The sequence below is a fragment of the Ahaetulla prasina genome, chromosome 15 (genome assembly GCF_028640845.1).
Source record: "Ahaetulla prasina isolate Xishuangbanna chromosome 15, ASM2864084v1, whole genome shotgun sequence".
Lineage (NCBI taxonomy): Eukaryota > Metazoa > Chordata > Lepidosauria > Squamata > Colubridae > Ahaetulla > Ahaetulla prasina.
Window position 1 is genome coordinate 13,154,068 of NC_080553.1, and position 26,607 is coordinate 13,180,674.

Here is a 26,607-nt window from a genome sequence, read left to right on the forward strand (position 1 = left end):
TCCTCTCCTTTCCCCTTCCTTCCTTCCTTCCTTCCCCTCCCCTTTTCCTTTCCTCTTTCCCTCCCCTTTGCCTTTCCTTCCTCCTCTCCTCTCCTCTCCTCTCCTCTCCTCTCCTCTCCTCTCCTCTCCTCTCCTTTCCCCTTCCCCTTCCTCCCTTTTCCTCCTTCCCTTTCTGGATGGCATAACCATGTCTGGATTCTCATTCAGGCAAAGGGCCCTTTCGGAAGGCCGACAGCCAAAGGCAGCTCGCTTTGTTTGAAATTCAGACAAGCTTTTGCCTTTAAAGTAGAAGTTAGATCTGGTTTCTTTTGCTGGTTTTTATTTCGTTTTCTTTCACCTCCTGCTTCTCTCCCTTGGCGGGGGTGGGTGGTGGGGGGAGGGTATCTTCCGGGCAGGGCCTCTCGTGGGTCCACCTCTTCATCACTCCTTGCTCTCAGTCCTTCTGCCAGTCCTTGCAGAAGGAAGGCCCAAAGTCAGCCAGTAGGGTAGGCAGAAGAGGAGACCATCCACACCCACCTTTCACAACATGGGCATTTCTGGCTTGCATGTACGTAGAGAGAACTTCCTGCAGGATTTTCCTCTTGGAGCTGTTTTTATTTTTGGTTTTCTTCCCAAAGTCCCAACATCTGTTCATTGGCGATTAAGGATGAAGGCTTGATTTCTAATCTCTCTCCTTGCCTACCAATTATGGGGGGTTGGGAGGGGGAGAGAGGGGAGAGAGAGAGGGAGATGAAGATGGGGAGAGGGAGGGAATGAATGATTAAATCTGGTTTTCCTTCTTAGAAGTTGGTTTATTTTGTCTATACATGGTGATGGTGAAGGTATATTAAGTGTATAGGCTGCCCGATTCCAAGTGATTCATTATTAAGATGTGGATGAGAAAGCCAAATTGTGAACTCCTTGCAAGAGGGAGCTTTCTTTCTTTCTTTTTCTTTCTTTCTTTCTTTCTTTCTTCCTTCCTTCTTTTTTCCTTTTTCTTCCTTCCTTCCTTCTTCCTTCCTTCCTTCTTCCTTTCTTCCTTTCTTCCTTTTTCTTCCTTCTTCCTTCTTTTTTCTTTTTTCTTTCTTCCTTCTTCCTTCCTTCCTTATTTTTCTCTTTCTCCCTCCCTCTCCCCTCCCTCCTTCCTACCTTCCTTCCTTCCTTTCTTTCTTTCTCCTCCCTCTTTCTTTCTTCCTTCCTTCCCTCCCTCTTTCTTTCTTTCTTTCTTTCTTTCTTTCTTTCTTTCTTTCTTTCTTTCTCCCTCCCTCCCTCCCTCCCTCCCTCCCTCCTTCCTTCCTTCCTTCCTTCCTTCCTTCCTTCCTTCCTTCCTTCCTTCCTTCCTTCCTTCCGTCCATCCTTCCTTCATATTAAGAAGGCCTGATGGGTCAAAACCCAATTTTCCCACCCTCATCCTGAGGTTTCCCTTTCAGGTCATTCAACCTCTTCTAAGGTTCATGGATTACTGCCTTGTCGTGGCGAAGGGGCTTGCGTAGCTCAATGAAGCTATGAGCAATGCCATGCAGGGACACCGAAGGCAGAGAATTCTGACCAAACGTGATCCACTGGAGAAGGAAATGGCAACCCACACCAGTATCTTTGCCATGAAAACCCCATGGACAGTCCATGGGGCCGTGATGGGTCGGACACGACTTCGCAACTTGTCAAATTGGTTTGAACCTAAAGCAGCTTCCTATTTGTAGAAATGCCCTGCATTCTTGAGAAAAACAGCCGTTGGTTTAATATTGGCTACTAACGTCAATCTTAGATGTGGCACCAGCTGCAGTTTTGGGATTCCACTGGTGCTAAATCGCTTTTTTTTTTTGTTGTTTACATTTATACCCCGCCCTTCTCCGAAGACTCAGGGCGGCTTACAGTGTATAAGGTGATATTTATACAGTGTTAAAGTTCTTGAGACTCTTTGGATTGAGTAACTGGGTAAACTTGCATCCCCTTGGGAACACTGCAACGGCCGTTAAGACCGAAAAAATGGTCATAAGTCACTTTTTTCAATGCCATGGTCCTTTCAAACGAAGCGTTGTAAATCGAGGACTATCTGTGTTTCAACTCCTACCCTCAAAACAACGCTATAGAGCACTGCACACCAGAACAACTAGACACAAGAATAGTTTTTTCCCGAAGGCTAAACAAATAATTCCCTCAACACTGTCAGACTATTTACTGAATCTGCACTACTATTAATCTTCTCATCGTTCCCATCACCAATCTCTTTCCACTTATGACTGTATGACTGTAACTTTGTTGCTGGCAATCCTTATGATTTATATTGATATATTTATTTATTTATTTATTTATTATTTAAATTTTTATACCGCCCTTCTCCCGAAGGACTCAGGGCGGTTCACAGCCAGATAAAAAATACACAGTAATACAATATAAATACGATTAAAATACAATTAAAAAACTTATTAAATTGGCCAAGATTAAAAATTTAGGATAAAAACCCATTAAAAACCCATAAATTTAAAACTAACCCAGTCCAGCGCAGATGAATAAGTGAGTTTTAAGCTCGCGACGAAAGGTTCGGAGGTCCGGAAGTTGACGGAGTCCTGGGGGATATTGACCATCATTGTGTTGTAAATGTTGTACCTTGATGAAGGTGTCTTTTCTTTTATGTACACTGAGAGCATATGCACCAAGACAAATTCCTTGTGTATCCAATCACACTTGGCCAATAAAAAAAATTCTATTCTATTCTATTCTAATTCTATCTATCTATCTATCTATCTATCTATCATCTGTCTGTCTGTCTGTCTGTCTGTCTGTCAATAGATTCAAACTCAATGTAAACTGCTCTAATCTTGATAGTAGAAAATATGACTTCTGCAACAGAGTAGTAAATGTCTGGAACACTCTGTCTGATCCTGTTGTTAGTCTCTCTAACCCCCTTTTACCTTAAACTGTCTACCGTGGACCATTCATGTTCCCTAAGAGGTCCCTAAGGGGGCGTGCATAAGCGCACCAGCGTGCCTACAGCCCCTGTCCTACTGTCCCCATTTATATATAAGTGTATAACACTTAATGATAGTCTTAGGGTACAAATAAGCAACCAGGAAACAATATCAACATCAATCATTCTATGTGTTTATGGCTATGTTTAGCCTATTTATATCCTTTTTTTTTTGGTGCCAATTCTTTTCATGTGTCCACATCTATGTCTATACTGTTACTTGTTTCCTTATACTTGTTGACAAAGAAAGAAAGAAAGAAAGAAAGAAAGAAAGAAAGAAAGAAAGTAAGTAAGTTAGTTTTCAAAATTGGGTTTGCCGTTGGGCTTCATTGACTGGGGGAGAATTAGAATTCAGAACTACTCAGGTTGGAACTTCGAAACCTGCTCAGTAGCTAGCTTTGACATCTCTTCCTCCCCACACCAATCGGCTGGAGCCAGAGTGGCGACATAGGGGTTCAGCCAGGAACCCAGATATCTCACCAGACTGAACAAAGGCTCCTTATTGTACTGCAAACTAGGGCATACAAAACCTTTGCTAGACCAATCCTTGAATACAGCTCGTCTGTCTGGAACCCGCACTGCATATCGGACGTAAATACAATCGAGAGAGTCCAGAGATATTTCACGAGAAGAGTCCTCCACTCCTCTTCTCGCAATAAAATACCTTATGCCACCAGACTCCAAATTTTGGGCTTAGACAACTTAGAACTTTGCAGACTTCAATCTGACCTAACCATAGTACATAAAATTATCTACCACAATGTCCTACCTGTCAATGACTACTTCAGCTTCAACCACAACAGTACACGAGCAAATAATAGATACAAACTCAAGGTAAACCACTCCAAACTCGATTGCAGAAAATACAACTTCAGCAACAGAGTGGTCAATGCCTGGAATGCACTACCAGACTCTGTGGTTTCATCCCCAAACCCCCCAAACTTTAACCCTAGTCTGTCTACTGTTATTGCTGTTGTTGTTAGTTGTGAAGTCGTGTCCGACCCATTGCAACCCCATGGACAACGTTCCTCCAGGCCTTCCTGACCTCCACCATCCTCCAGAGTCCATTAAAGCTTCAGTGACTCCATCCAGCCACCTCGTTCTCCACCATCCCCTTCTTCTTCTTTTGCCCTCCATTGTTCCCAGCATGAGGCTCTTCTCCAGGGAGTCCTTCCTTCTCATTAGGTGGCCCAAGTATTTGAGTTTCCTCTTCAGGATCTGGCCTTCTAAAGAGCAGTCAGGGTTGACCTCCACTAGAATCTCCTCTAGGACTGAGGTCAACAGTAGACCTCATTCCATTCCTAAGAGGTCTGTAAGGGGGGCGTGCATAAGTGCACCAGCGTGCCTTCCATCTCTGTCCTATTGTTCCCATTTATTCGTACCCATTTCCTGTGTTCATATTCAAGGTTATACTGATACCTGTTATCTTGTACATGTTTGACAAACTGACTAAATGAATGAATGAATGAAAGAAGGAAGGAAGGAAAGAAGGAAGAGAAGATAGAAAGGAAGGAAGGAAGGAAGGAAAGAGAGAGGAAAGAAAGAAAGAACTAACGAACAAAAGAAAAAAGAAAGAACTAACGAATGAAAGGAAAAAAGAAAGAAAGAAAAAGAAAACAAAAGAAAGAAAGAAGAAAGAAAGAAAAGAAAGAAAAGAAAGAATGAACTAACGAACAAAAGAAAAAAAGAAAGAACAAAAGAAAGAAAAGAAAGAATAAAAAAAGAAAAAAGAAAAGAAAGAACTAATGAACGAAATGAAAAAAGAAAGAAAGAAAGAACTAACGAAAGAAAGAAAGAAAGAAAAAAGAAAGAGAAAAAAGAAAGGAAGAAAAGAAAAAGAAAGAAAGAAAGAAAGAAAGAAAGAAAGAAAGAAAGAAAGAAAGAAAGAAAGAAAGAAAATCAAGCAATCCTCGCGGGCGATTGGGAGGGCCGCCAGATCCACATTCACAGTCTGGGTTTGTCCGAGCGCCCAAATCCGAATTTTGCGCCTGGCCTTTTCCGTCGCGCCGCTTCGGATTCACAAAAGCCTCTTCGCTTCTTTTGTCTGCAGATCCTTCCCCGCTCCCCCCCTCTCACACACCCCTTCCCCCCCCCTCTCCCCGCCCGGAAAAAAGAAATATTCAGGAAATCTCCAGCTCGTCCTATTATAGCTCCTGCTATTTTGATGCTTTGGGGCTTATCAGCGCTTGCTGGTATCAGAAAGTTCCGAGCGGCTCTCACGGCCGCGGGCGCGAGCAATGCGGGACGTTGTTGGCCCCCCCACTTCCCAAAACGCCCTCCCCATTTTGGGGAGATAAAACCCAAGGGATAAGGCCAAAGACTTCCAAGCAAGCTCCAGCTAATCACTGGCGGGTGGGGGGCACAGACTGGTTCCCCCTGCCCCCCCAGATCCATTCACACGTAAATTCGGATCTCCCACCCGGATTAAATCCCGAGAGTGGAACCCCCACGAGGGCTCCACCGATCGGGGAGGTGGGGGGGGCTACCTGAAAGGACGCCAGCCAGAGATACACCCACTTTTACCAATTCAACTTTTAAGTTTGACTTTCAAAAAAGGGGGCGAGAAACGGGGCTTCACGTGTAAGCGGAGGAAAGGCCCCCTAATACACGTGGGTTTGGGAGACCCGCGGGGAATGCGCCCGCGAGGGCCCGCAGGCAGCCAGTTAAGGAAGAAAGAAAGTGGGTGTTTTTGGGAATGGAAACAGAAGTCGTGCGCTTTATGAAAGCACGTGTGAACCAGGCGGTGTCTCCTTGACGCGTTTTCCATTTTTTTTCTTCTCTTGGGTGTTTTTTTCCTTCGTGGAGTGGGGTGTGTGTGTCGTGGGTGAAACAAGACCTTGGATATCTTTGTAGTTGTAAGTTCTTCTGGTTTTATGTAGATCTATTTGTTTGCAGCTGCTCATCTCAGTAAACAAAATATATTATTTTATATATAATATAAATTATATCACTTATTTTGTTTTATTTTGTTTTAAGTTATGTTTAGCATAGAAACATATTCACGGGGCTGGGGAAGAGAGAGGGAGGGAGGGCGAGAGAGAGATGATAAACAGATGATATATATATAGAGAGAGAGACAGACAGACAGAGACAGAGAGAGACAGACGGAGGGAGGGAAGAAGAGCGAGAGAGCGAGAAGGAGAAAGTGAATAAGAGAGACAGACAGACAGAGGGAGGGAGGGAGAGAGAGAGGAGAGAGAAAGAAGGAGTGAGCAAGAAGGAGAAAGAAAGAATGAGAGAAACAGAGAGAGAGAGCAGGAAAAAGAGAAGGAGAGAGAAATAGAGAATGAGACAGACAGACAGACTGGGAGGGGAAGAGAGAAAAGGAGAGAAGGAGAGAAACAGAATGAGGGAGGGAGGGAGGGAGGGAAGGAGGGAAATAGAGAGAGAGAGAGATGGAGAAATGATTTTTTAAATATTTTTCCTTCCTAGGGAATGGAAGGAATCAAAGTATTTTTACATGAACGAGAGCTATGGCTCAAATTTCACGACGTGGGAACCGAAATGATCATAACCAAAGCTGGAAGGTAAGATCCAGAGAGACAAAGGGAAGGGAGGAGAAATGTGGAAAAGGCCGTATTTGTCTACCACAGAAAGAAAGAGCGAGCGATGATATTGTTTAAGGAAATAAGTTACGTTTTAAACAGTTCATCTGGGATGAGAGTGAACCAGATGCATTTGTATATAGTATACAAATGGATGAAGACTATTGCTTGACATAGTGTAAGCCGCCCTGAGTCTTTGGAGAAGGGCGGGATATAAATGTAAAAAAAAAAAAAGATGCATTTTTAAAGAAAAAAATCCATCCTTCCTTCCTTCCTTCCTTCCTTCCTTCCTTCCTTCCTTCCTTCCTTCCTTCCTTCCTTCCTTCCTTCCTTCCCTCTTTCCTTCCATAATACTTCCACTACATAAGTAGAGGCAATGGATATTTGTACACAAGCATATGTACAATATATAAAAAGGTGTTTATATACTCAAATTCTACCCCCTCACATTATACTTCTCTTCTCTTCCCTCTTTTCTTTTCTTTTTTCTTTTCTTTTCTTCCCTTCCCTTTTCTTCTCTTCCCTTCCCTTCCTTTCTCTTCTTCTTTCCCTTCCTTCCCTTTTCTTCTCTTCCCTTCCCTTCCTTTCTCTTCTTCTTTCCCTTCCCTTCTCTTTTTCTTCTCTTCTCTTCTCTTCTCTTCTCTTCCCTTCCCTCTTTTCTTTTTCTTTTCTTTTCTTTTCTTCCCTTCCCTTCCCTTTTCTTCTCTTCCCTTCCTTTCCCTTCTTCTTTCCCTTCCCTTCTCTCTTCTCTTCTCTTCTCTTCTCTTTTCCTCTCCTCTCCTCCCTTCCCTTCCCTTCCCTTCTCTTCTTCTTTCCCTTCCCTTCCTTCCTTCTTTCCCTTCCCTTCCCTTCCTTCCTTCCTTCTTCTTTCCTTCCTTCTCTCTTCTCTTCTCTCTTCTCTTCTTCTCTTCTTCCTTCCTTCCTTCCTTCCTTCCTTCTTCTTCCTTCCTTCCTTCTTTCCCTTCCCTTCCCTTCCTTCCTTCTTTCCCTTCCCTTCCCTTCTTTCCCTTTCCTACCCTTCCCCTCCCCTCTCCTTCCCTAAATTGTCATAAATTTATTCTTCCTTTTCCCTAATGGGCTGTGGGAATACCTTGAGGAACAAGAGGAAGAGCTTTAGCCAAGGCAACCGTCAGATAACAGAAACCCGAGTCCAGAGCCGAAATGTAATCTAAGAAAGTGTCTCAGACAAGCCCCTCCCGAATTCTCGTGAATATGCAGGAGAGGAAGAGAAAAACACAGTCAGGGTTGGGATCATCCTTTGGAAGATGGCATCCAGTTTTGGGTTCCAAATCTCTTTTACGATTCCAATCGTCTCAAATTTTACACTTCCTAACGTTGCGTTCCTAACGGTTTTGGGTACAGTCTCGTCCAATCTTACTGTTTAATGTTACAGATACGGGTCTCTGTTCCAGGCCTCCTTGCGTGAGCAGGGAACGGTTGGGCTAGATGACCTCCAAGGTCCCTTCCAACTCTGCTCCTGTTACTGTTACGTTCATTTTTTTGTTTTTTACTAGAATGACATTCCTTTTCCTGTCCTTTGTTTGCTTTCAGACGAATGTTCCCTAGCTACAAAGTGAAAGTCACCGGACTGAACCCCAAAACCAAGTACATTCTTCTAATGGACATTGTGCCCTCCGATGACCATCGATACAAATTTGCAGATAACAAATGGTAGGTTGTGTAGAGTTGGGATCACAGATCCAAAAAACTTCCGTTGTACTCCAGTTATGGGACAAAAGGGCCTCTGGTGGCTCAGACTGCTAAGACAGTCTGTTATTAACACAGCTGCCTGCAATTACTGCAGGTTCAAGTCCCACCAGGCCCAAGGTTGACTCAGCCTTCCATCCTTTATAAGGTAGGTAAAATGAGGACCCAGATTGTTGGGGGCAATAAAAAGTTGACTTTGTATATAATATACAAATGGATGAAGACTATTGCTTAACATAGTGTAAGCCGCCCTGAGTCTTCGGAGAAGGGCGAGGTATAAATGCAAATTAAAAAAAAAAAAAAAGGAAAACGGAGACCCAAGAGAATTAGAAAAGTGGGACAAATTGTGGGATAGAAACTGTAAATTAACAATGGCAGTAACCTATAAAGAAAATTTGTATAAAATGTTTCATAGATGGCACTTGGCACCAGCGAGATTGGCCAAAATGTCCCCAAATTTACCACCGAATTGTTAGAGATGTGGTTACAAGCTAGGTACATACTACCATATATGCCTTGGGCGTTGAGTCATGCCGGCCACATGACCACGGAGACGTCTTTGGACAGCGCTGGCTTTTTGGCTTTGAAACGGAGATGAGCACCGCCCTCCAGAGTCAGGAACGACTAGCACAAATCTGCGAGGGGAATTTTTACCTTGTTAGGCCAATTGGCAGGGTCAGGTTTTCAGGCTCTTGCAGAAGGAGAGAAGAGCGGGGGTAGATCTTACCTTTCTTGTTTGAAATTGTGCCCCAATATTTGAGTGGCTGCCACCAAGAAAAGAGGGTCAACCTATTCTCCAAACTTCCAAAGCACCTGAAGGCAAGACAAGAAACAATGGATGGTAACTAATCAGGGGTGAAATCCAGCAGGTTCTGGCAAACCGGTAGCGGAAATTTTGAGTAGTTCCGAGAATTGGCAAACACCACCTCTGGCTGTCCCCAGAGTAGGTTGGGAATGGGGATTTTGCAATGTCCTTCCCTCCAGGAGTGGGGAGGGAATGGAGATTTTACAATATCCTTTCCCTGGAGTGGGGAGGGAATGGAGCCACACCACACCACGCCTACCCAAGCCACGCGCACAGATCCGGTAGTAAAAAAAAATGTGTATTTCACGACTGTAACTAATCAAGGAGTGATGCTATCTAGATCTACGGAGAAATTTCCTTACAGAACAATTAATCAGCGGATAATTGACTCCAGAAGTGGTGGGTGTTCCCAACACTGGAGGTTCTGAAGAAGAGATTGGACAACCATTGGTCTGGGATGATAGATGGTCTCCCTGCTTGAACAGGGGGCTGGACTGGAAGACCTCCGAGGTCCCTTCCAACTCTGTTATCATGTCATTCAGATAAGAATTCTATAGGACGTTTTTTCAGCATCCTTTGCTGCTCTGGCCTTGTTAAGGGTAATCTGGGTTCACAACCAAGGTTGTGGACTGTTGAGCAAGGTTGTGGACTGTTGAGCAGAGCATGAAAATGACCGAGACTGGTTGTAGACAATAACAGTCACTTGCAGACAAACCGGGGTTTAATATTCCTTTACTTTTAAGGAAAAGGCAAAGTCATAGTCCAAAAACAATCCAGGTCGTACACATATAAATTCAGTCAGTCAGGGATGTTACAAATATCAAGTCGTCTGACCAACGTAGACTTGCACAACAAACAAGGTCTTCTTTCAGTTTGGCAAAACACAGTTCAATTCACAACAGTCAGGATCTTGAGGGATCAGTAACTAGCCATGATCAAGCAACGATCATAAAGCTCAAATATACAGTTGCAGCATGTCATCAGGTTACAGTGCTGTAACCCTGTAGATTCCCCACAAGCCATAATTTAGGAGTCCTTTTATACATTGGCTACAGAGCTCAACCAATCAGGATGCTTGCAATGATGCAGCACAGCCTTAAAGCAATATCATGCCTTTCTACAAACATACATAGTTAATTTATATATTGCCTGGCCAACTAGTTAGGCAAATAACAATTTCCTGACAGGCCTTCTCTGATTTCCCAACAGGTTAAGGTTCCCAAACAAAGAGGAAATAAGGGAAGTGCAAACTCCAAAATATTGTGTTGCTTTTGATAGGTCGGTAACTGGGAAGGCTGAACCGTCCATGCCCGGAAGATTGTATGTCCATCCAGACTCACCGGCTACTGGGGCCCATTGGATGAGACAGCTGGTTTCCTTCCAAAAGCTCAAGTTGACCAATAATCATCTCGACCCATTTGGCCATGTAAGTATGACTTAGCTGTTCCGGATTGGCACTGAAGTTTGATCAGATCCTTAGCTCTTGAAGTTGTAGCTGTAGTAGAGGACATAATTGTTGATGGCTATGAGCATCACTCAAATCCTTTGGCCACCTGATGAGAAGGAAGGACTCCCTGGAGAAGAGCCTAACGCTGGGAACAATGGAGGGCAAAAGAAGAAAGGGACGGCGGAGAACGAGGTGGCTGGATGGAGTCACTGAAGCAGTCAGCATGAGCTTAAATGGACTCCAGAGCATGGTAGAGGACAGGAAGGCCTGGAGGAACGTTGTCCATGGGGTCGTGATGGGTCAGACATGACTTTGCAACTAACAACAACATGAGCATCACATTGGGGTAGAGCAGGTCTCTCCAAAATTGGCAACCTTAAGACTTGTGGACTTCAACTCCCAGAATTCCTCAGCCAAGATAGGGAAGTCCACAAGTCTTAAAAGCTGTCAAGTTTGGAGACATCTGGTCTAGAGTGTTTTAGGTGCCCCAATAAATAATCCCAATCTGAATATCTTCATATGGACCTTAATTCATAAGGGGGCCGCGGTGTGGCTCAGGCTGTAAGAAGCCTGTTATTAAACACAGCTGCCTGCAAATACTGCAGGTTCTAGTCCCACCAGGCCCAAGGTTGACTCAGCCTTCCATCCTTTATAAGGTAGGTAAAATGAGGACCCAGATTGTTGGGGGGGCAATAAGTTGACTTTGTATATAAATATACAAATAGAATGAGACTATTGCCTTACACAATGTAAGCCGCCCTGAGTCTTCGGAGAAGGGCGGGATATAAATGTAAAAAAAAAAAAAATTCAAGCATGAAAGCCACCATTTCTTTTATGGGACCAAGAACTAACTCCAACCAATATATTCTCAGGACTATATATTCTCAGGATTTATATTCTCTAAGATTGCAGCATCGAAAATTTATTCAAGTTTATACACCAGAAAAGGGACGCGGTGGCTCAGTGACTAAGACACTGAGCTTGTTGATCGAAAAGTCGGCAGTTCAGCAGTTCTAATCCCTAGCGCCTTGTAACGGGGTGAGCTCCCATAACTTGTCCTAGCTTCTGCCAACCTAGCAGTTCGAAAGCACGTAAAAAATGCAAGTAGAAAAATAGGGATCCCCTTGGTGGGAAGGGAATGCCCCTTTGGCATTGAGTCATGCCAGCCACATGACCACGGAGACGTCTTCGGACAGCGCTGGCTCTTCGGCTTTGAAATGGAGATGAGCACTGCCCCCTAGAGCCGGGAACGACTAGCACATATGTGTGAGGGAAACCTTTACTTTTACCTTTACTTTAGACACCAGAATCTGGTCAACTGAAGTTCAGCTCTAAATTGGTGGCAGATAAGAATCAATGGAATTCAGGAGAGGTTAAACGTGTGTCGCTTACAGCAATGCAAAAACTCCAAGCTAATGGCACATTTAACTCCACCTCCAGCCCTGCCTGCTCTTTCCCTACATATATTTGTGGGGCTAACTCAACTGTTAGGCAGAAGGTCAGAGATGGAGACAAAGAGATCAAAATAGAAGATTCTCAATGTCCAGTTTTGCTTTCCTTTCCTTTACATTTACTTTTGAATGCAACATTTAAACGATCTGATGCTTGTCAGCACTGACCTATGAAAAAGTCAAATAATGTTAAAACTTGCAATAGTGATAATCTAAAGTGTAATTGATACTGACAGAACATGTCTTTGTGTCTTCTTTATTAAGTTATCCAATCCAAAGATTCTCAAGAACTTTAACACGAATATCACTGTATTGAAGCCACGTAAAGTATTAAGATGAATAACAATATTAACAAAAGGAACAAAAAATTGACATTTTGGAAATCAGAGTTAATATTGAGATAAACTACTTCTTTATCTTCTAAAGGTTTCGGCTATATAAATATTAAGAGTTGATATTGTATAAATACCGCTCTATTCAAATAATATAATGCATTGCTTATATTGTATAGCATAATATATAAATATAGACAGTATGTAATTGCCATTTTGACTTAAAAAACCTTAACAGACAGAATCCTACAAACGCAGCCCATATTTTTTATAAAATTTTGTATTATTATTTTTATAAATAACTCAAGGCATGGACATGCCCGATGTGCCTTCCTCCTCTTATTTTGCCCACAGCAACGTTAGTGAGTTGGGCTGAGAGAGAGAGAGGGACTGGTCCAAAGTCACCCACCCAGTTTTCATGGCTAAGATAGAACTAGAACTCACTGTCTCCTGGTGATTGGCCAAAGTCACCCGGCCAGCTTTCCTGCCTAAGGCGGGACTAGAACTCACTGTCTCCTGGTGATTGGTCGAAAGTCACCCAGCCAGTTTTCTTGCGTAAGGCGGGACTAGAACTCACTGTCTCTTGGTGATTGGCCAAAGTCACCTGGCCAGCTTTCCTGCCCAAGGCGGGACTAGAACTCACTGTCTCCTGGTGATTGGTCCAAAGTCACCTAGCCAGCTTTCTTGCGTAAGGCGGGACTAGAACTCACTGTCTCCTGGTGATTGGCCAAAGTCACCTGGCCAGCTTTCCCACCTAAGACAGCACTAGAACTCACCGTCTCCTGGTTTCTAGACTGGTAACTTAATTACTAGAATAGGATAGGATAGAATAGAATAGAATAGGATAACAGAGTTGGAAGGGACCTTGGAGGTCTTCTAATCCAACCCCCTGCTTAGGCAGGAAGCCCTACATCACTTCCGACAAATGGTTGTCCAATCTCTCTTCTTAAAAACTTCCAGTGTTGGAGAATTTACAACTTCTAGAGGCAAGTTGTTCCACTGATTAATTGTTCTAACTGTTGGGAAATTCCTCCTTAGTTCTAGGTTGCTTCTCTCCTTGGTTAGTTTCCACCCGTTGCTTCTCGTCCTGCCTTCAGGTGCTTTGGAGAATAGCTTGACTCCCTCTTTTTTGGGGCAGCCCCTGAGATATTGGAAGACAGCTATCATGTCTCCCCTAGTCCTTCTTTTCATCAAACTAGACATCCCCAGTTCCTGCAGCCGTTCTTCATATGTTTTAGCCTCCAGATCCCTCATCATCTTGGTTGCTCTTCTCTGCGCTCTTTCTAGAGTCTCCACATCTTTTTAACATTGTTTTTACATTTACTAGACCAAACTGGTTCTTCCTTCCTTTCTCCCCCCACACCCCCGTTTTTTTTTCTTTGGTTCCACCCACCATCAGTTCCTGCTTCATATTAACTGCAGCGCTATGAATCTTTGGTAAAAATCCGCGGCAATAAAATAAATCTTTTCCAAACCCAGCGCCAGTGACTAGGTGGAAACGTTTATTAGCTTTCTTCTGCGTTGTCTTTTTCTTTTTTTAAAAAAAATTCCCAATCTAATCTCCTGCGCTGGGATCCTGTGCCAAATGCTAACCAAGTCTGACCCTGTTTTAAGTCTTCAGAACAGCAGGTGGTCTCATTCAGCAAATATAAGCCTTTCTGGAATTGATATTCTTAATTCCTTTCCTCCTTCCAATGATGAAGTACCTCGCTTTGGATGCTTTAATCTGATTCAATCTATCCTGCTGCTTTACAAAAAAGAAAGAAAGAAAGATGTGTTGTCCAAGGGATACAGAATAGAATACAGCATAACAGAGTTGTAAGGGACCTTAGAGATCTTCTAGTCCAACCTCCAAGTCAATGGCTGTTCAGTCTCTTCCTAAAAGCCTCCAGTGTTGGAGCATTCCCAATGTCTGGAGGCAAGTTCTTCCACCGATTGATTCTTCTCACTGTCGGGAAATTTCTCCTTTGTTCCAGGTCATTTCTCTCCTTGGTTAGTTTCCATCCGTTGCTTCTCGTCTTGCCTTCTGGTGCTTTGGAAAATAGGTTGACCCCCCCCTTCTTTGTGACAGCCCCCTCAAGTTTTGGCAGATAGCTATCACATCACTCTTCATCCTTCTCTTTGCGAGACAAGGTGTACCCAGTTCCCGCAAATTGTCCATCCTCTGTTTTAGCTTCCAAACACCTAAGCCCACTTTTAAAGTCATGAAGGATTTGTGTGCCTTTCAAAATCAAGGAGAAGGAGAAGGAGAAGGAAAAGAAAATCCTGCAATCAAAGAGGAAGGAGAAGAAGAAGAAAAAAAAGATCCTGCAATCAAAGAAGAAGAAGAAGAAGATCCTGCAATCAAAGAAGAAGAAGATCTTGCAATCAAAGAAGAAGAAGAAGATCCTGCAATTAAAGAAGAAGAAGAAGAAGATCCTGCAATCAAAGAAGAAGAAGAAGAAGAAGAAGAAGAAGAAGAAGAAGAAGAAGAAGAAGAAGAAGAAGAAGAAGAAGATCTTGCAATCGAAGAAGAAGAAGATCCTGCAATCAAAGAAAAAGAAGAAGAAGAAGAAGAAGAAGAAGAAGAAGAAGAAGAAGAAGAAGAAGAAGAAGAAAATCCTGCAATCAAAGAAGAAGAAGAAGAAGATCCTGCAATCAAAGAAGAAGAAGAAGATCCTGCAATCAAAGAAGAAGAGGAAGAAGAAGAAGAAGATCCTGCAATCAAAGAAGAAGAAGAAGAAGATCCTGCAATCAAAGAAGAAGAAGATCCTGCAATCAAAGAAGAAGAAGAAGAAGAAGAAGGAGAAGGAGAAGGAGAAGGAGAAGGAGAAGGAGAAGGAGAAGGAGAAGGAGAAGGAGAAGGAGAAGGAGAAGGAGAAGGAGAAGAAGAATCCTGCAATCAAAAAACATCAAGCATTCACGACCCGAATTATCGAACGAGAGCTTCATCGCATCGACTCCTTGATGAACTTGAAGCTTGCGCGTTGAAGAGTGCTTAACCACGAATCAGGTTGGGCTTAAATTGATGGAAGCGAGAGCGGTTGAGGGGTGTCGGGCGGCCGCCACAATCTGTCAACAGTTGACGCTAATTGAACGCTTGCCTCTCCAAGTGGCACTCATGGACGCGTGGAGTAGGGAGAAAGAGGGGAGGGGGGGAGATGAAAAGGAAGGCGGCCAGGCCTTGTAAAACCAAATCAGTACAATGTGTTAAACGATCTGGGAACCCGGAATGGAGTCGAGCCCAGCCCAAGTTACCGTTTGAATTAATCCTTACGGCTGGCTCCACTCCTGGCGATCATAAATCAGAAGAAAAGGAGCTCTCAAAAATTAAAACAAGAAGAAGAAGAAGAGAAGCAGGACTTCATTTGAAACATGTCTCGTTGGTTCTTAACTCCATCAGGGTTTAAAAAAAACAAAAAAAAAACCTCCATGGAGTTTTTCAGGATTTTTTAAAAAAATTTGTTTGGGTTATTTTTTTTTTTTAGCTGCCAAATCTCTTCCACATTTTGAACATTCTCCCTAGCAGGCAAAACAACTCAAGATATCATCGAAGCAAAGAGAGCCAGCCAGCACAGAAGACTGATGGGGGGGTGGGTTGGGATTGGCTGGCTCAGTGGCTAAGACACTTGTGAGCTTGTGAATCAGAAAGGTAGGCAGTTCAGCGGTTCAAATCCCTGAATTTGGGACTGGAAGTTGACAAATGGGCCATTTTTGGCCTCTGGAGGACCTCTGGAAGGGGAGAGAAGGCTATTTTCACCCTCCCTAAACTCCTAGAGAGGCTCTGGAGGCTGGGGACAGCAAAAAAGGGGCCTTCTGGGCCTACCGGAAGTTGGCAAATGGGCCATTTTTGGCCTCTGGAGGACCTCTGGAAGGGGAGAGGAGGCGATTTTCACCCTCCCCAAACTCCTAGAGAGGCTCTGGAGGCTGGGGACGGCAAAAAAGGGGCATCCTGGGCCTACCAGAAGTTGGCAAATGGGCCGTTTTTAGCCTCCGGAGGGGTGGGGAAGGCTGTTTTTGTCCCCCCAGATTCCTAGAGGGGCTCTGAAGCCAGACGACAGAGCAAAATGGGCCTTCCCCACCATCACCACCCCCAAGGCCCTCTGGAAGCAGGAAACAGCCTGTTTCCCTACTTCTGGTGGGCCCAGAAGGCCCGAAAATCAGTTGGCTGGAGCGTGCATGTGCACTGATATCGCTACGTGTGCCACCTGTGGCATGTATGCCATAGGTTCACCATCACGGGACTAGACAGCCACTTGTCTGAAATGGTATTGTTGTGACCCGGCCCCCAGTAGGCAGTAGGAAACTCAGTCAGTGTAAAAACAAACAAACTTTATTCGAACAGCTGAGAATTATTTCATTCCCAGCGTAGTTCAACTAAATGAAAGCAAATTCCTCCCAACACAAATTCCTCAGTCCTATCACCAACCTTGGTCCAATTAGGCAAACTGCCAAAGGCCTTTCTTGGCAAAAGTTCAGAAGACACCGATACAAAAATAAATGCAAGAAGACGAAGCTACCAACGTTGTTTTCCGACCAAGAGCCCAAGAGCCGTTGCTGGTCTTTTAAGCCTTATGGGAGGGGCCAATCATCTCCTGGCCTTACTCCCGAGTCGTCCTCTTTGCTTGAGCTGCTCTTGCCTTCTGGCAGCTCTCCTCATGCGTGCATTATGAACAGGCTCCTCCTGTTCCTCTGCCTCGCTACTGTCAGCCTCTGGAGGTTCCAGAGTCCGCACATCACTCCCCGATGGCCTTGGCCCCACCTCTGCCTCCTACACAGAGCCCTCATCTGGGCTTTCCCCAGCCTCCAGAACTGGCCCACGCTCTTCTTCAGCCTCATCGCTGTCCGACTCCATTGCCAGCTCCGCAGGCTGCTGGCGGACCACAACAGGTATAGGGGTCTCCTGTTTGAGCAGGCGGTTGGACTAGAAGACCTCCAAGGTCGCTTCCAGATCTATCCTTATTCTGAAGTACCGTAGCTCAACGGCAAAGCCTTCGGTTTGCTCTGCTAATTCTCATCCATTTGCCTCCATAATGCTAAAATGTCACCATCTTAGAATTTGGATTGGGCCCCTGGAAAATTCTCTGCTGCCCTCTCCTAGTTGTTTTGAGGAAAATAACATCAAGTCGAATTCCTGAAGAAAACCTGGATTGGTTCCCATTCTGCTGGCTCTCCAAACACTTACTTCTTGTCCTCCTCTTCCTCCTCCTCCTCCTCCTCCTCCTCCACCACCTCCTCCATCAAGAAGCTTCTCCCAGGATTAAAAAAGACCCTCCTCCTGGACACCAGATGCGATTGTTGGCATCTGACGGTCTCTGGAGAAATTTCCCAGCCAGGAAAAATAAAATATTCCTCAAATGTTCGTCCTAGATGGTGCCGCCATCTTTATGGCAGGCGAGTCTGTTGGCGAAACCCCTTTGGAAGCATTGGAAGCAGATTGTGAAAACGGAGTTCTACGTTAGACGCCGCCGAATGTTTTCCGTTTTTTGTTCTCCTTTTGCTTGTTTTCCTTTCGGGCTTGTTCAAAAGCATAACATTCCGACCCACAGGCCTGGAAGGTTGGGACGGAGCTGGAATCGGAACGAGGGGCTCATGACATTGAGGGGTCTTTAAAGTGGGTTCCAAATGGAGTGAGTGGGCTTAATAGGCAACAGGAGAGGGAATGAGGACTGATGCGGCGAATAAGCGGTATCACGACAAAGGTGGTGCATGTCTGGTTCGAAGTCTCGCGTCTGTTCCTTCTGGAACGATTGAGATGTTTGGTAGGATAAGAATGTCTTCCATAAATAGACTGCGCGATATAGAAAACCCTTCGTCTCTCCTCTCCACTCCCTCTCCTTTTTCCGCTCCTTCTCTCTCTCCTCTCCTTTCCTTCCTTCTCCATCTCGCCTCGCCTCTCTCTCCTTTTTCCTCTTCCTCTCCTTTTTCCTCTCCTTCTCTCTCTCCTCTCCTCTCCTCTCCTCTCCTCTCCTCTCCCTCTCCTTCTTTCTCTCTCCTCCTCTCTCTCCTTTTTCCTCTCCCTCTCCTTCCTGTTCTTTTTTATCCTTCTCTCTCCCTCTCCTCTCCTTCTCTCTCCTTTTCCTCTCCTCTCCTCTCCCTGTCCTTTTCCTTCCTTCTCTCTCTCCTCTCCTCTCCTCTCCTCCTCTCCTCTCCTCTCTCCTCTCTCTCTCTCCTCTCTCTCCTTTTCCTCTCCTCTCCTCCTGTTCTTTTCCTATCCTTCTCTCTCCTCTCCTCTCCTCTCCCTTTCTTTTTCCACTCCTTCTCTCTCTCAGCTCTCCTCTCTCCTTTTTCCTCTTCCTTTCCTTCTCCTTTCCCCTCTCCTTCTCCCTCTCCTATCCCTCTCTTTTTTCCTATTCTTCTCTCTCTCCCTCTCCTCCTCCTCTCCTCTCCCTCTCTCTTTCCTTTCCCTTCCTCTCCCTCCCTCCCTCTTCTCCCTCTTCCTCTTTTTCCTTTCTCTCCCTCTCTCTCCCTCTCTTTTTCTCTCCCTCCCTCCCCGTCCCTCCTCTCCCTCTCCCTTCTCTATGCTGGACTGCATCCCCACTGACACCCCCTATAAGCTTGTGGCTCAGCGTTGTATGAGTTAGGTTCCTTGTAGTTTGGAGAAGAAATCATAATTTATCCTGCCGTAGCTTTCCTTTGTCAGGAAAGATAATCTATTGCGGGCCAATCTTTCCTTCATATGTAGAGCTCTGAAACGGAGGCCTTTGTAGGAAGAGCCTGTCACCCTCTCTCCACCCCGACTGATGGAGGCTGCCCTACTTTCAACCCTTCCTTTGCAGATTATCCTCAACTCCATGCACAAGTACCAGCCCCGGCTGCATATTGTCAAAGCAGACGAAAACAACGGGTTTGGCTCCAAAAACACCGCCTTTTGCACCCATGTCTTCCCAGAGACGGCCTTCATTGCAGTGACCTCCTATCAGAATCACAAGGTAAAGTGACTAATTTTTTGGGGGGGGGAAGCTTTGCCATCATGGGGGGGGGAGTAACGATGGTGGAGAGCATCAAGGGCGCAAGTCTGACCCTTCCTTCCTTCCTTCCTTCCTTCCTTCCTTCCTTCCTGTTCTCTTCCCCTTCTCCTTCCTTCCTTTTTTCTTTCCTCGCTCCTTCCTTCTTTCATCCCTCCCTTCCCTTCCCTTTCCTTCCTTCCTTCCTTCCTTTTCTTTCCCTCTCTCCTTCCTTCCTTCTTCCTTCCTGTTCTCTTCCCCTTCTCCTTCCTTCCTTTTTTCTTTCTTCTCTCCTTCCTTCCTTCTTTCATCCCTCCCTTCCCTTCCCTTTCCTTCCTTCCTTCCTTCCTTCATTTTCTCTTCCCTCTCTCCTTCCTTCCTTCTTCCTTCCCTCTCTCCCTCCCTCCCTCTCTCCTTCCTTCCTTCCTCCTTCCTTCCCTCCCTCCTTCCTTCCTTCTTTTTATCGTCTCCCTCTCCTTCCTTCCTTTTTTCTTACCTCTCTCCTTCCTTCCTTCCTTCCTTTTCTCTTCCCTCTCTCCTTCCTGTTCTCTTCCCCTTCTCCTTCCTTCCTTTTTTCTTTCTTCTCTCCTTCCTTCCTTCTTTCATCCCTCCCTTCTCTTCCCTTTCCTTCCTTCCTTCCTTTTCTCTTCCCTCTCTCCTTCCTTCCTTCTTCCTTCCCTCTCTCCCTCCCTCCCTCTCTCCTTCCTTCCTTCCTCCTTCCTTCCTTCTTTTTATCGTCTCCCTCTCCTTCCTTCCTTTTCTCTTCCCTCTCTCCTTCCTTCCTTCTTCCTTCCCTCTCTCCCTCCCTCCCTCTCTCCTTCCTTCCTTCCTCCTTCCTTCCTTCTTTTTATCGTCTCCCTCTCCTTCCTTCCTTTTTTCTTCCCTCTCTCCTTCCTTCCTTCCTTCATCCCTCCCTCCCTCCCTCCCTCCCTCCCTCCCTTCTTTCTCTCCACAACATAAATTGTGGGCTGAATTGTGGCCATACATCACGGACTACTACTTTGGACAATTACTACAACATAAAAAAAAAAGACCTTCAGTATATAATTTGGGAAGCGTGGCTTTATCACAGCCACCATCCTCTTTCAGGAATGACAAGGAGAAAGTATTGAAAGGGGTCATTTTCATTTGCGTAGCCTTGAGCTGGTAAAAGGAAGAAGGCGGCGTTTATGTTTTTAAATCCAGAATACAAACGATGTGAGTTACATCTTCTTGGCGGTTTCTCGCATGGAAGAATTAGCAGAAAAATCAATGTTCTACAAATCAGTAGGGAAATATCTCAAATTCCCAGACAGTCTGTTCGTAAAATATGAAGCGTGTGTTTGTCAAAAGATACCGCCTAGCTGTCTTTTTCCTCCTTGAAAAGGAAGACGAGCCATGAAAGAAGCCAGTGGAAAATGCTGGAGCATTAAAATCTGACTTCAGAATGTAGAATAATAGGGTTGGAAGGGAACCTGGAGGTCTTCTAGTCCCACCCACCCCCCACCCCCACTCGTGCAGGAAACCTGATACCATTTTGGATAAATATAATATAAATATGTAAGACAAATGCTTGTCTTACATATTTATATTAGGTAATGTAAGTTACATAAAGTTACATATTTATGATATGTAAGACTGCTGCTTTGCGTCTTACATGGAGAACTTCTGCACTGGAGACAAATTCCTTTTGTGTCCAATCCCACTTGGTCTTCTCTTCTCTTCTCTTCTCTTCTCTTCTCTTCTCTTCTCTTCTCTTCTCTTCTCTTCTCTTCTCTTCTCTTCTCTTCCCTTCCCTTCCCTTCCCTTCTTTCTCTTCTCTTCTCTTCTTCCTTTCTCTTTCTCTTTCTCTTTTTCTTCCCTTCCCTTCCCTTCCCTCTTTTCTTTTCTTTTCTTTTTCTTTTTTTCTCCTCTCCTCTCCTCCCCTCCCCTCTCTTCTTTTCTTCCTTTCTCTTTCTCTTTCTCTTTTTCTTCCCTTCCCTTCCCTTGCCTTGCCTTCTTTCTCTTCTCTTCTCTTCTCTTCTTCCTTTCTCTTTTTCTTCTCTTCTCTTCTTCCCTTCTCTTCTCTTCTCTTCTCTTCCTTCCGTCTTTTCTTTTCTTTTTCTCTTTTCTTTTTCTCCTCCTCTCCTCCTCCCTCCCTCCTCTCCTCCTCTCTTCTTTTCTTCTCTTCTCTCTTTCTCTTCTCTTCTCTTCTCTTCTCTTTTCTTCCTTCCTTCCTTCCTTCCCTCTTTTCTTTTCTTTTCTTTTTCTTTTTTTCTCCTCTCCTCTCCTCCCGTCCCCTTCCCTCCCCTCTCTTCTTTTCTTCCTTTCTCTTTTTCTTTCTCTTTCTCTTTCTCCTTTTCTTCCCTTCCCTTCCCTTCCCTTCCCTTCCCTTCCCTCTTTTCTTTTCTTTTCTTTTTCTTTTTTTCTCCTCTCCTCTCCTCTCCTCTCCTCTCCTCTCCTCTCCTCTCCTCTCCTCTCCTCTCCTCTCCTCTCCTCTCTTTTCCTTTCTCTTCAGATTTGCTATCACACATTCCCCAGAAATAAAAAGGGCTTTACAAGTCAACATAGGAACTAATTAGAACACAAAAGCCACACCGCTTATGGCTTTCCAACTTTCTCTCAGACAAGAAAACTGTGTGTTGGGGGGGGGGGCGGGAATTCTCATGGATGGACCTCCACATGTAGAGAGATGCGGTGGCCCAGGGTGCTGTGTGATTGTCTTGTGTCTCGGAGATCTTTCCCTCCAAATATTTGCAGTTGGGGAAGGGCTATCATGCAAAACATGTGCTTCATTACGAGATCAACAGCTTGTCGGGATGAATTTCCTTTTGATAATGGGAGCTGAAGAGTGAAGGTGGTTTACAATCCCAGAGAAGAAAATTGGTCTGGGTACCAGAATAACAGAACTGGAAGGGGTCTTCTATTCCAACCTCTTGGCTCAAGCAGTAGACTCTATACCATGTCAGACAAATGGTTGTCCAATCTCTTCTTAAAAGCCTCCATTGATGGAGCACCCACAACTTCTGGAGGCAAGTCGTTCCTCTGGTTCATTGTTCTCACTGTCAGGAAGTTTCTCCTTAGTTCTAAGTTGCTTCTCTCCTTGGTTAGTTTCCACCCATTGCTTCTGGTCTTGCCTTCTGGTGCTTTGGAGAATAGAGTGACCCCTTCTTCCTTGCGGTAGATTCCTCATAGATGATTGATAGGCAGCTGCTGTCCAAACAAGCTTTGATTCCCCCCCCCACCCTTCTTTCTGGTTCTTCAATTTCAGATTACCCAACTCAAGATTGAAAACAATCCCTTCGCAAAAGGATTCAGAGGCAGCGACGATATGGAATTACACCGAATGTCTCGGGTGCAGAGGTAAGTTATTATTCAGTGCCGTATTTCTCAACTATTGGCAACTTGAAGATGCATGGACTTCAGTTCCCAGAATTCTCAGCCTTTCCATATTTTTATTTTATTTTATTTTATTTATTTATTTTTGTCAATCATATATAAGATAAGATAACAGGTAAAAGTATAAGCGTAATTTGGATACATGAAAAGAGTAAGTAAATACAATAGAAGAATGGATATTGAAAGTTACTAACCTGGCTGAGATGGCTAAAATCTCAGCCTTTTTGAAAGACAACACGCAGGAAAGATATTTAATTAAATGGAAAAAATGGATTGATTATTTACAAAACAGATATCAGATTAAGAAATATCAGATTGCCTTTGAATAATTAAGAAGTATTATTTTACATAATGGGGGGGTTAGGAAATGAAAAGATTTGGAAGAGGTTAATTGGATTAGAAGGGAAAATTTTACTCTATGTTTGGTTTATGTATTTATTTATTTATTTATTTAATCATATTTTTATACCGCCCTATCTCCCAAGGGACTCAGGGCGGTTTACAGCCTATTAAAAACACAAATACATAACTATAAATACAGAAATAAAACACTAATTAAAAAACTTATTAAATAAGGCCGAATTAAAATTTACAATTAAAATAATAAAACCCCATTAAAACTACATTTAATTAAAAACCTAGCCCAGTCCTGCGCAAATAAATAGATATGTCTTAAGCTCGCGGCGAAATACCTTGTGATTGACCCGGGAAGCCGGGGGCTGAAGGAGGGTGAAGGGGTTTTGTGGGGGAGGGGAAAGGGAAACTGTTTTGCTTGTTAAAACTGTTCTTTTTTTTTTTTTATTGAAAGAGTTTTAAAAAAACAAAAACATTTTTCCCCCTTTTTTCCCCCTCCCTCCCAAAAAAAAAACAAAACACCCCCCTCCCTCCCCCACCCCCCGGCTTCCCGGGTCAATCACAAGGTAAAGTCCAATCCAAATAACCACATCCAAAGCTTTTCGTCTCCCAACCCCCTCCCCATTACATAAAATAACTTTCTAATTATTCAAAGGCAATCTGATATTTCTTAATCTGATATCTGTTTTGTAGATAATCAATCCATTTTTTCCATTCAATTAAATATCTTTCCTGCGTATTGTCTTTTAAAAACGCTGAGATTTTAGCCATCTCAGCCAAGTTAATAACTTTCAATATCCATTCTTCTATTGTAGGTATCTCTTCTTCTTCCAGTATTGTCCAATCAACAGTCTTGCTGCTGTTATTAAGTTCAAAATCAGTTTAGTCTCAATCCCTGTACAATCCATTATAATTCCCAAAAGGAAAAATTGTGGCAGGAACTTTATCTTCTTCTTCAGTACATTTTGAATAATCCACCAAATTCTTATCCAAAAGACCTTAATTTTCTTGCAAGTCCACCAAATATGAAAATATGTAGCATCATCACAATCACACCTCCAACATTTCGCTTGGATATTAGGATACATACATGATAATTTTTTGGGATCTAAATGCCATCTATAAAACATCTTATAAAAATTTTCCTTAAATTCTGTGCTTGTGTAAACTTAACATTTCTAACCCAAATTTTCTCCCATGTTTCCAACATTATTGGTTCCTGAATATTCTGTGCCCATTTTATCATACAATCCTTTACCAAATCCTTTTCCGAATCTATTTCAAGCAACACATTATACAATCTCTTTATATGCTCCTGGGTCTGATTTCTAATTTGCTTTATTAAATTTTCCTCCTTTGCATTATACCAATTTTTGATCTTCTTTCCATCTAGCACTTATTTGCCCATATTGAAACCAAGTATAATTCCTCCCTTCTTCATTTAATACCTGTAATGATTTTAATTGCAATCTACCTCCTTCAGCATACAAAAGTTCTTTATATGTAATCATTTCCTGTTTCTGTTCTATATTTATATTCTCTATTGCATGTCTAGGGCTCGCCCATATAGGAATCTTATAATCTAATTTATAGGAATATTTATTCCAGACCATAAAGAGCACTTCTCAACACATGATTCTTAAAAGCCCTATCCACTTTTTCCATAAAATAAGTACGCATGCCATCCATATAACAAGTCATAACCTTCTATATTCAAAATTCTTTCCTCTGTTAAGTTAAACCAGTCACTTATTACTGCGAGGGTTACTGCTTCATAATATAGTTTAAAATTAGGCATTCTTAAACCACCTCTTTCCCGTGAATCCTGTATTATTTTCATTTTAACCCTCGCCTTTTTACCCTGCCATATAAATTTATTAATCCCACTCTGCCAATCTTCCAAATTTTTATCCTTTTTAATTATAGGTATCATCTGGAACAGAAACAAAAATCTAGGTAACACATTCATTTTAATAGCCCCAATCCTTCCCAATAGGGATAACTGCAATTTCTTCCAGCCATTCATATCATTCTGAACTTTTTGCCATAGCAAGTCATAATTATTCTTATAAAGTTTCTTGTTCGATGAGCTAATATAGACCCCTAAATATTTAACCTTTTTTACTACCTCAAATCCTGTCATTTCCTCTAGTTTTTGTTTCTGTTGTATAGACATATTTTTAATTATCACTTTTGTTTTTTCTGATTTATTTTAAATCCTGATACCTTTCCATATTTATCAATTACTTCCAACAAAAATCTACTTGAATTTATAGGATTCATTAACGTAACCACTACATCATCTGCAAAAGCTCTAACTTTGTACTCATATTGTCTAATCTTAATTCCTCTATTTTCATTAATTCTCGTATTTTATCTAATAATGGTTCCAGAGTCAAAACAAACAATAATGGTGATAAGGACATCCCTGTCTTGTTCCTTTCGCAATCTTAATAACTTCTGTCAAACTACCATTTACTATAATCTGTGCTGTTTGCTCTCCATAAATCGCTTTAATTATTCTAATAAAACAGTCTCCAAATTGCATTTTCTCTATTAATTTAAATAAAAAATCCCAATGCAATCGATCAAAGGATTTCTCTGCATCCAAAAAATAAGTGCCGCTGAAGTATTCTTCTTTTCCAAATATTCCAATATATTAATAATCTGTCTAACATTATTCCTCATCTGCCTCCCTTTTATAAAACCAGATTGATCAGTATGAATTCTTTGTTGTAAAACTAACATTAATCTATTTGCTATTATTTTTACAAAAATCTTATAATCATTATTTAAAAGTGAAATCGGCCTATAGTTACCAGGTTTAGAGCAGTCTTGCTCCTCTTTGGTATCAGTGAAATAAAAGATGTTTTCCATGACGGGGTATTCCCACTCCTAATTGTATCTGATTAAATAATTCTTTAAGTGGGCCTAATATTTCATCCTGTGTTTTTATAATAAGTTGCTGTAAGACCATCTGTACCAGGGTTTTCCCATTTTAATTGTTTAATTGCCTCCACTATTTCTCCAGTAGCTATCGGCGGTTCAGCTCCTCCTCTGTTCTAATGTTAGAATATTCACCTTATAATCTTTCAAATAATCATAAATATCCCTATCAATATTTTGTCTTTTGCATATAGTGCAGTATAAAATTCTGAGAATGCCTTTTAATTTTATCCTGTTGATATGTCTCTTTACCTTTATATTCTATTTTTGTATGACACGTGCTTTCTGTTTCTTCCTTAAATTATATGCCAACCATCTCCCAGGTTTATTTGCATTACAAAAGTATTATGTTTAGCATATTGTATATTCGTTGCCACCTGGTCTGCCATTAACATATTAAATTGACTCTGTAATATTTTTATAGCCTCTTTAAGTTTATGATCTTGTGGGTTTTGAATTAATAACTGTTGCTTCCTTTGAATTTCTTCTTCCAAATATCTACGCTGCCTTTGTTTATTATTCCTTTGCCTGTTGTCCAAATAAATCAATATCCTCTAATAAACGCTTTGCTCGCTTCCCACACAGTTCCTATAGGTGTCCCTTTGTACATATTAAAATCAAAAAATTCTTTTAACTGTTTCTTACAATAAGTTACATTATCCTCATATCTAAACAGATTTTCATTCAACCTCCATGTTCTACCACCTTTTTTCCCTTGTAATAATTCCATCCATACTGGGCTATGGTCAGTTAAACACCTCGAAAATATCTTCGTTTTCTTCACCCTAGA

The 26,607-nt window shown here is 42.8% G+C and overlaps 1 protein-coding gene across 2 annotated transcripts in view; it reads left to right on the forward strand.

The window, feature by feature from the left end:
- TBX5 (T-box transcription factor 5) overlaps nt 1-26,607 on the forward strand; it is a 58,366-nt gene that overhangs the window by 15,672 nt on the left and 16,087 nt on the right. For both annotated transcript variants that reach the window (XM_058158548.1, XM_058158550.1), the window contains exons 3-7: nt 6,380-6,474; nt 8,044-8,163; nt 10,283-10,430; nt 18,993-19,145; nt 22,390-22,481. In XM_058158548.1, coding sequence (XP_058014531.1) covers nt 6,380-6,474; nt 8,044-8,163; nt 10,283-10,430; nt 18,993-19,145; nt 22,390-22,481 — 608 coding nt within the window. The remainder of the gene's footprint in view (nt 1-6,379; nt 6,475-8,043; nt 8,164-10,282; nt 10,431-18,992; nt 19,146-22,389; nt 22,482-26,607) is intronic.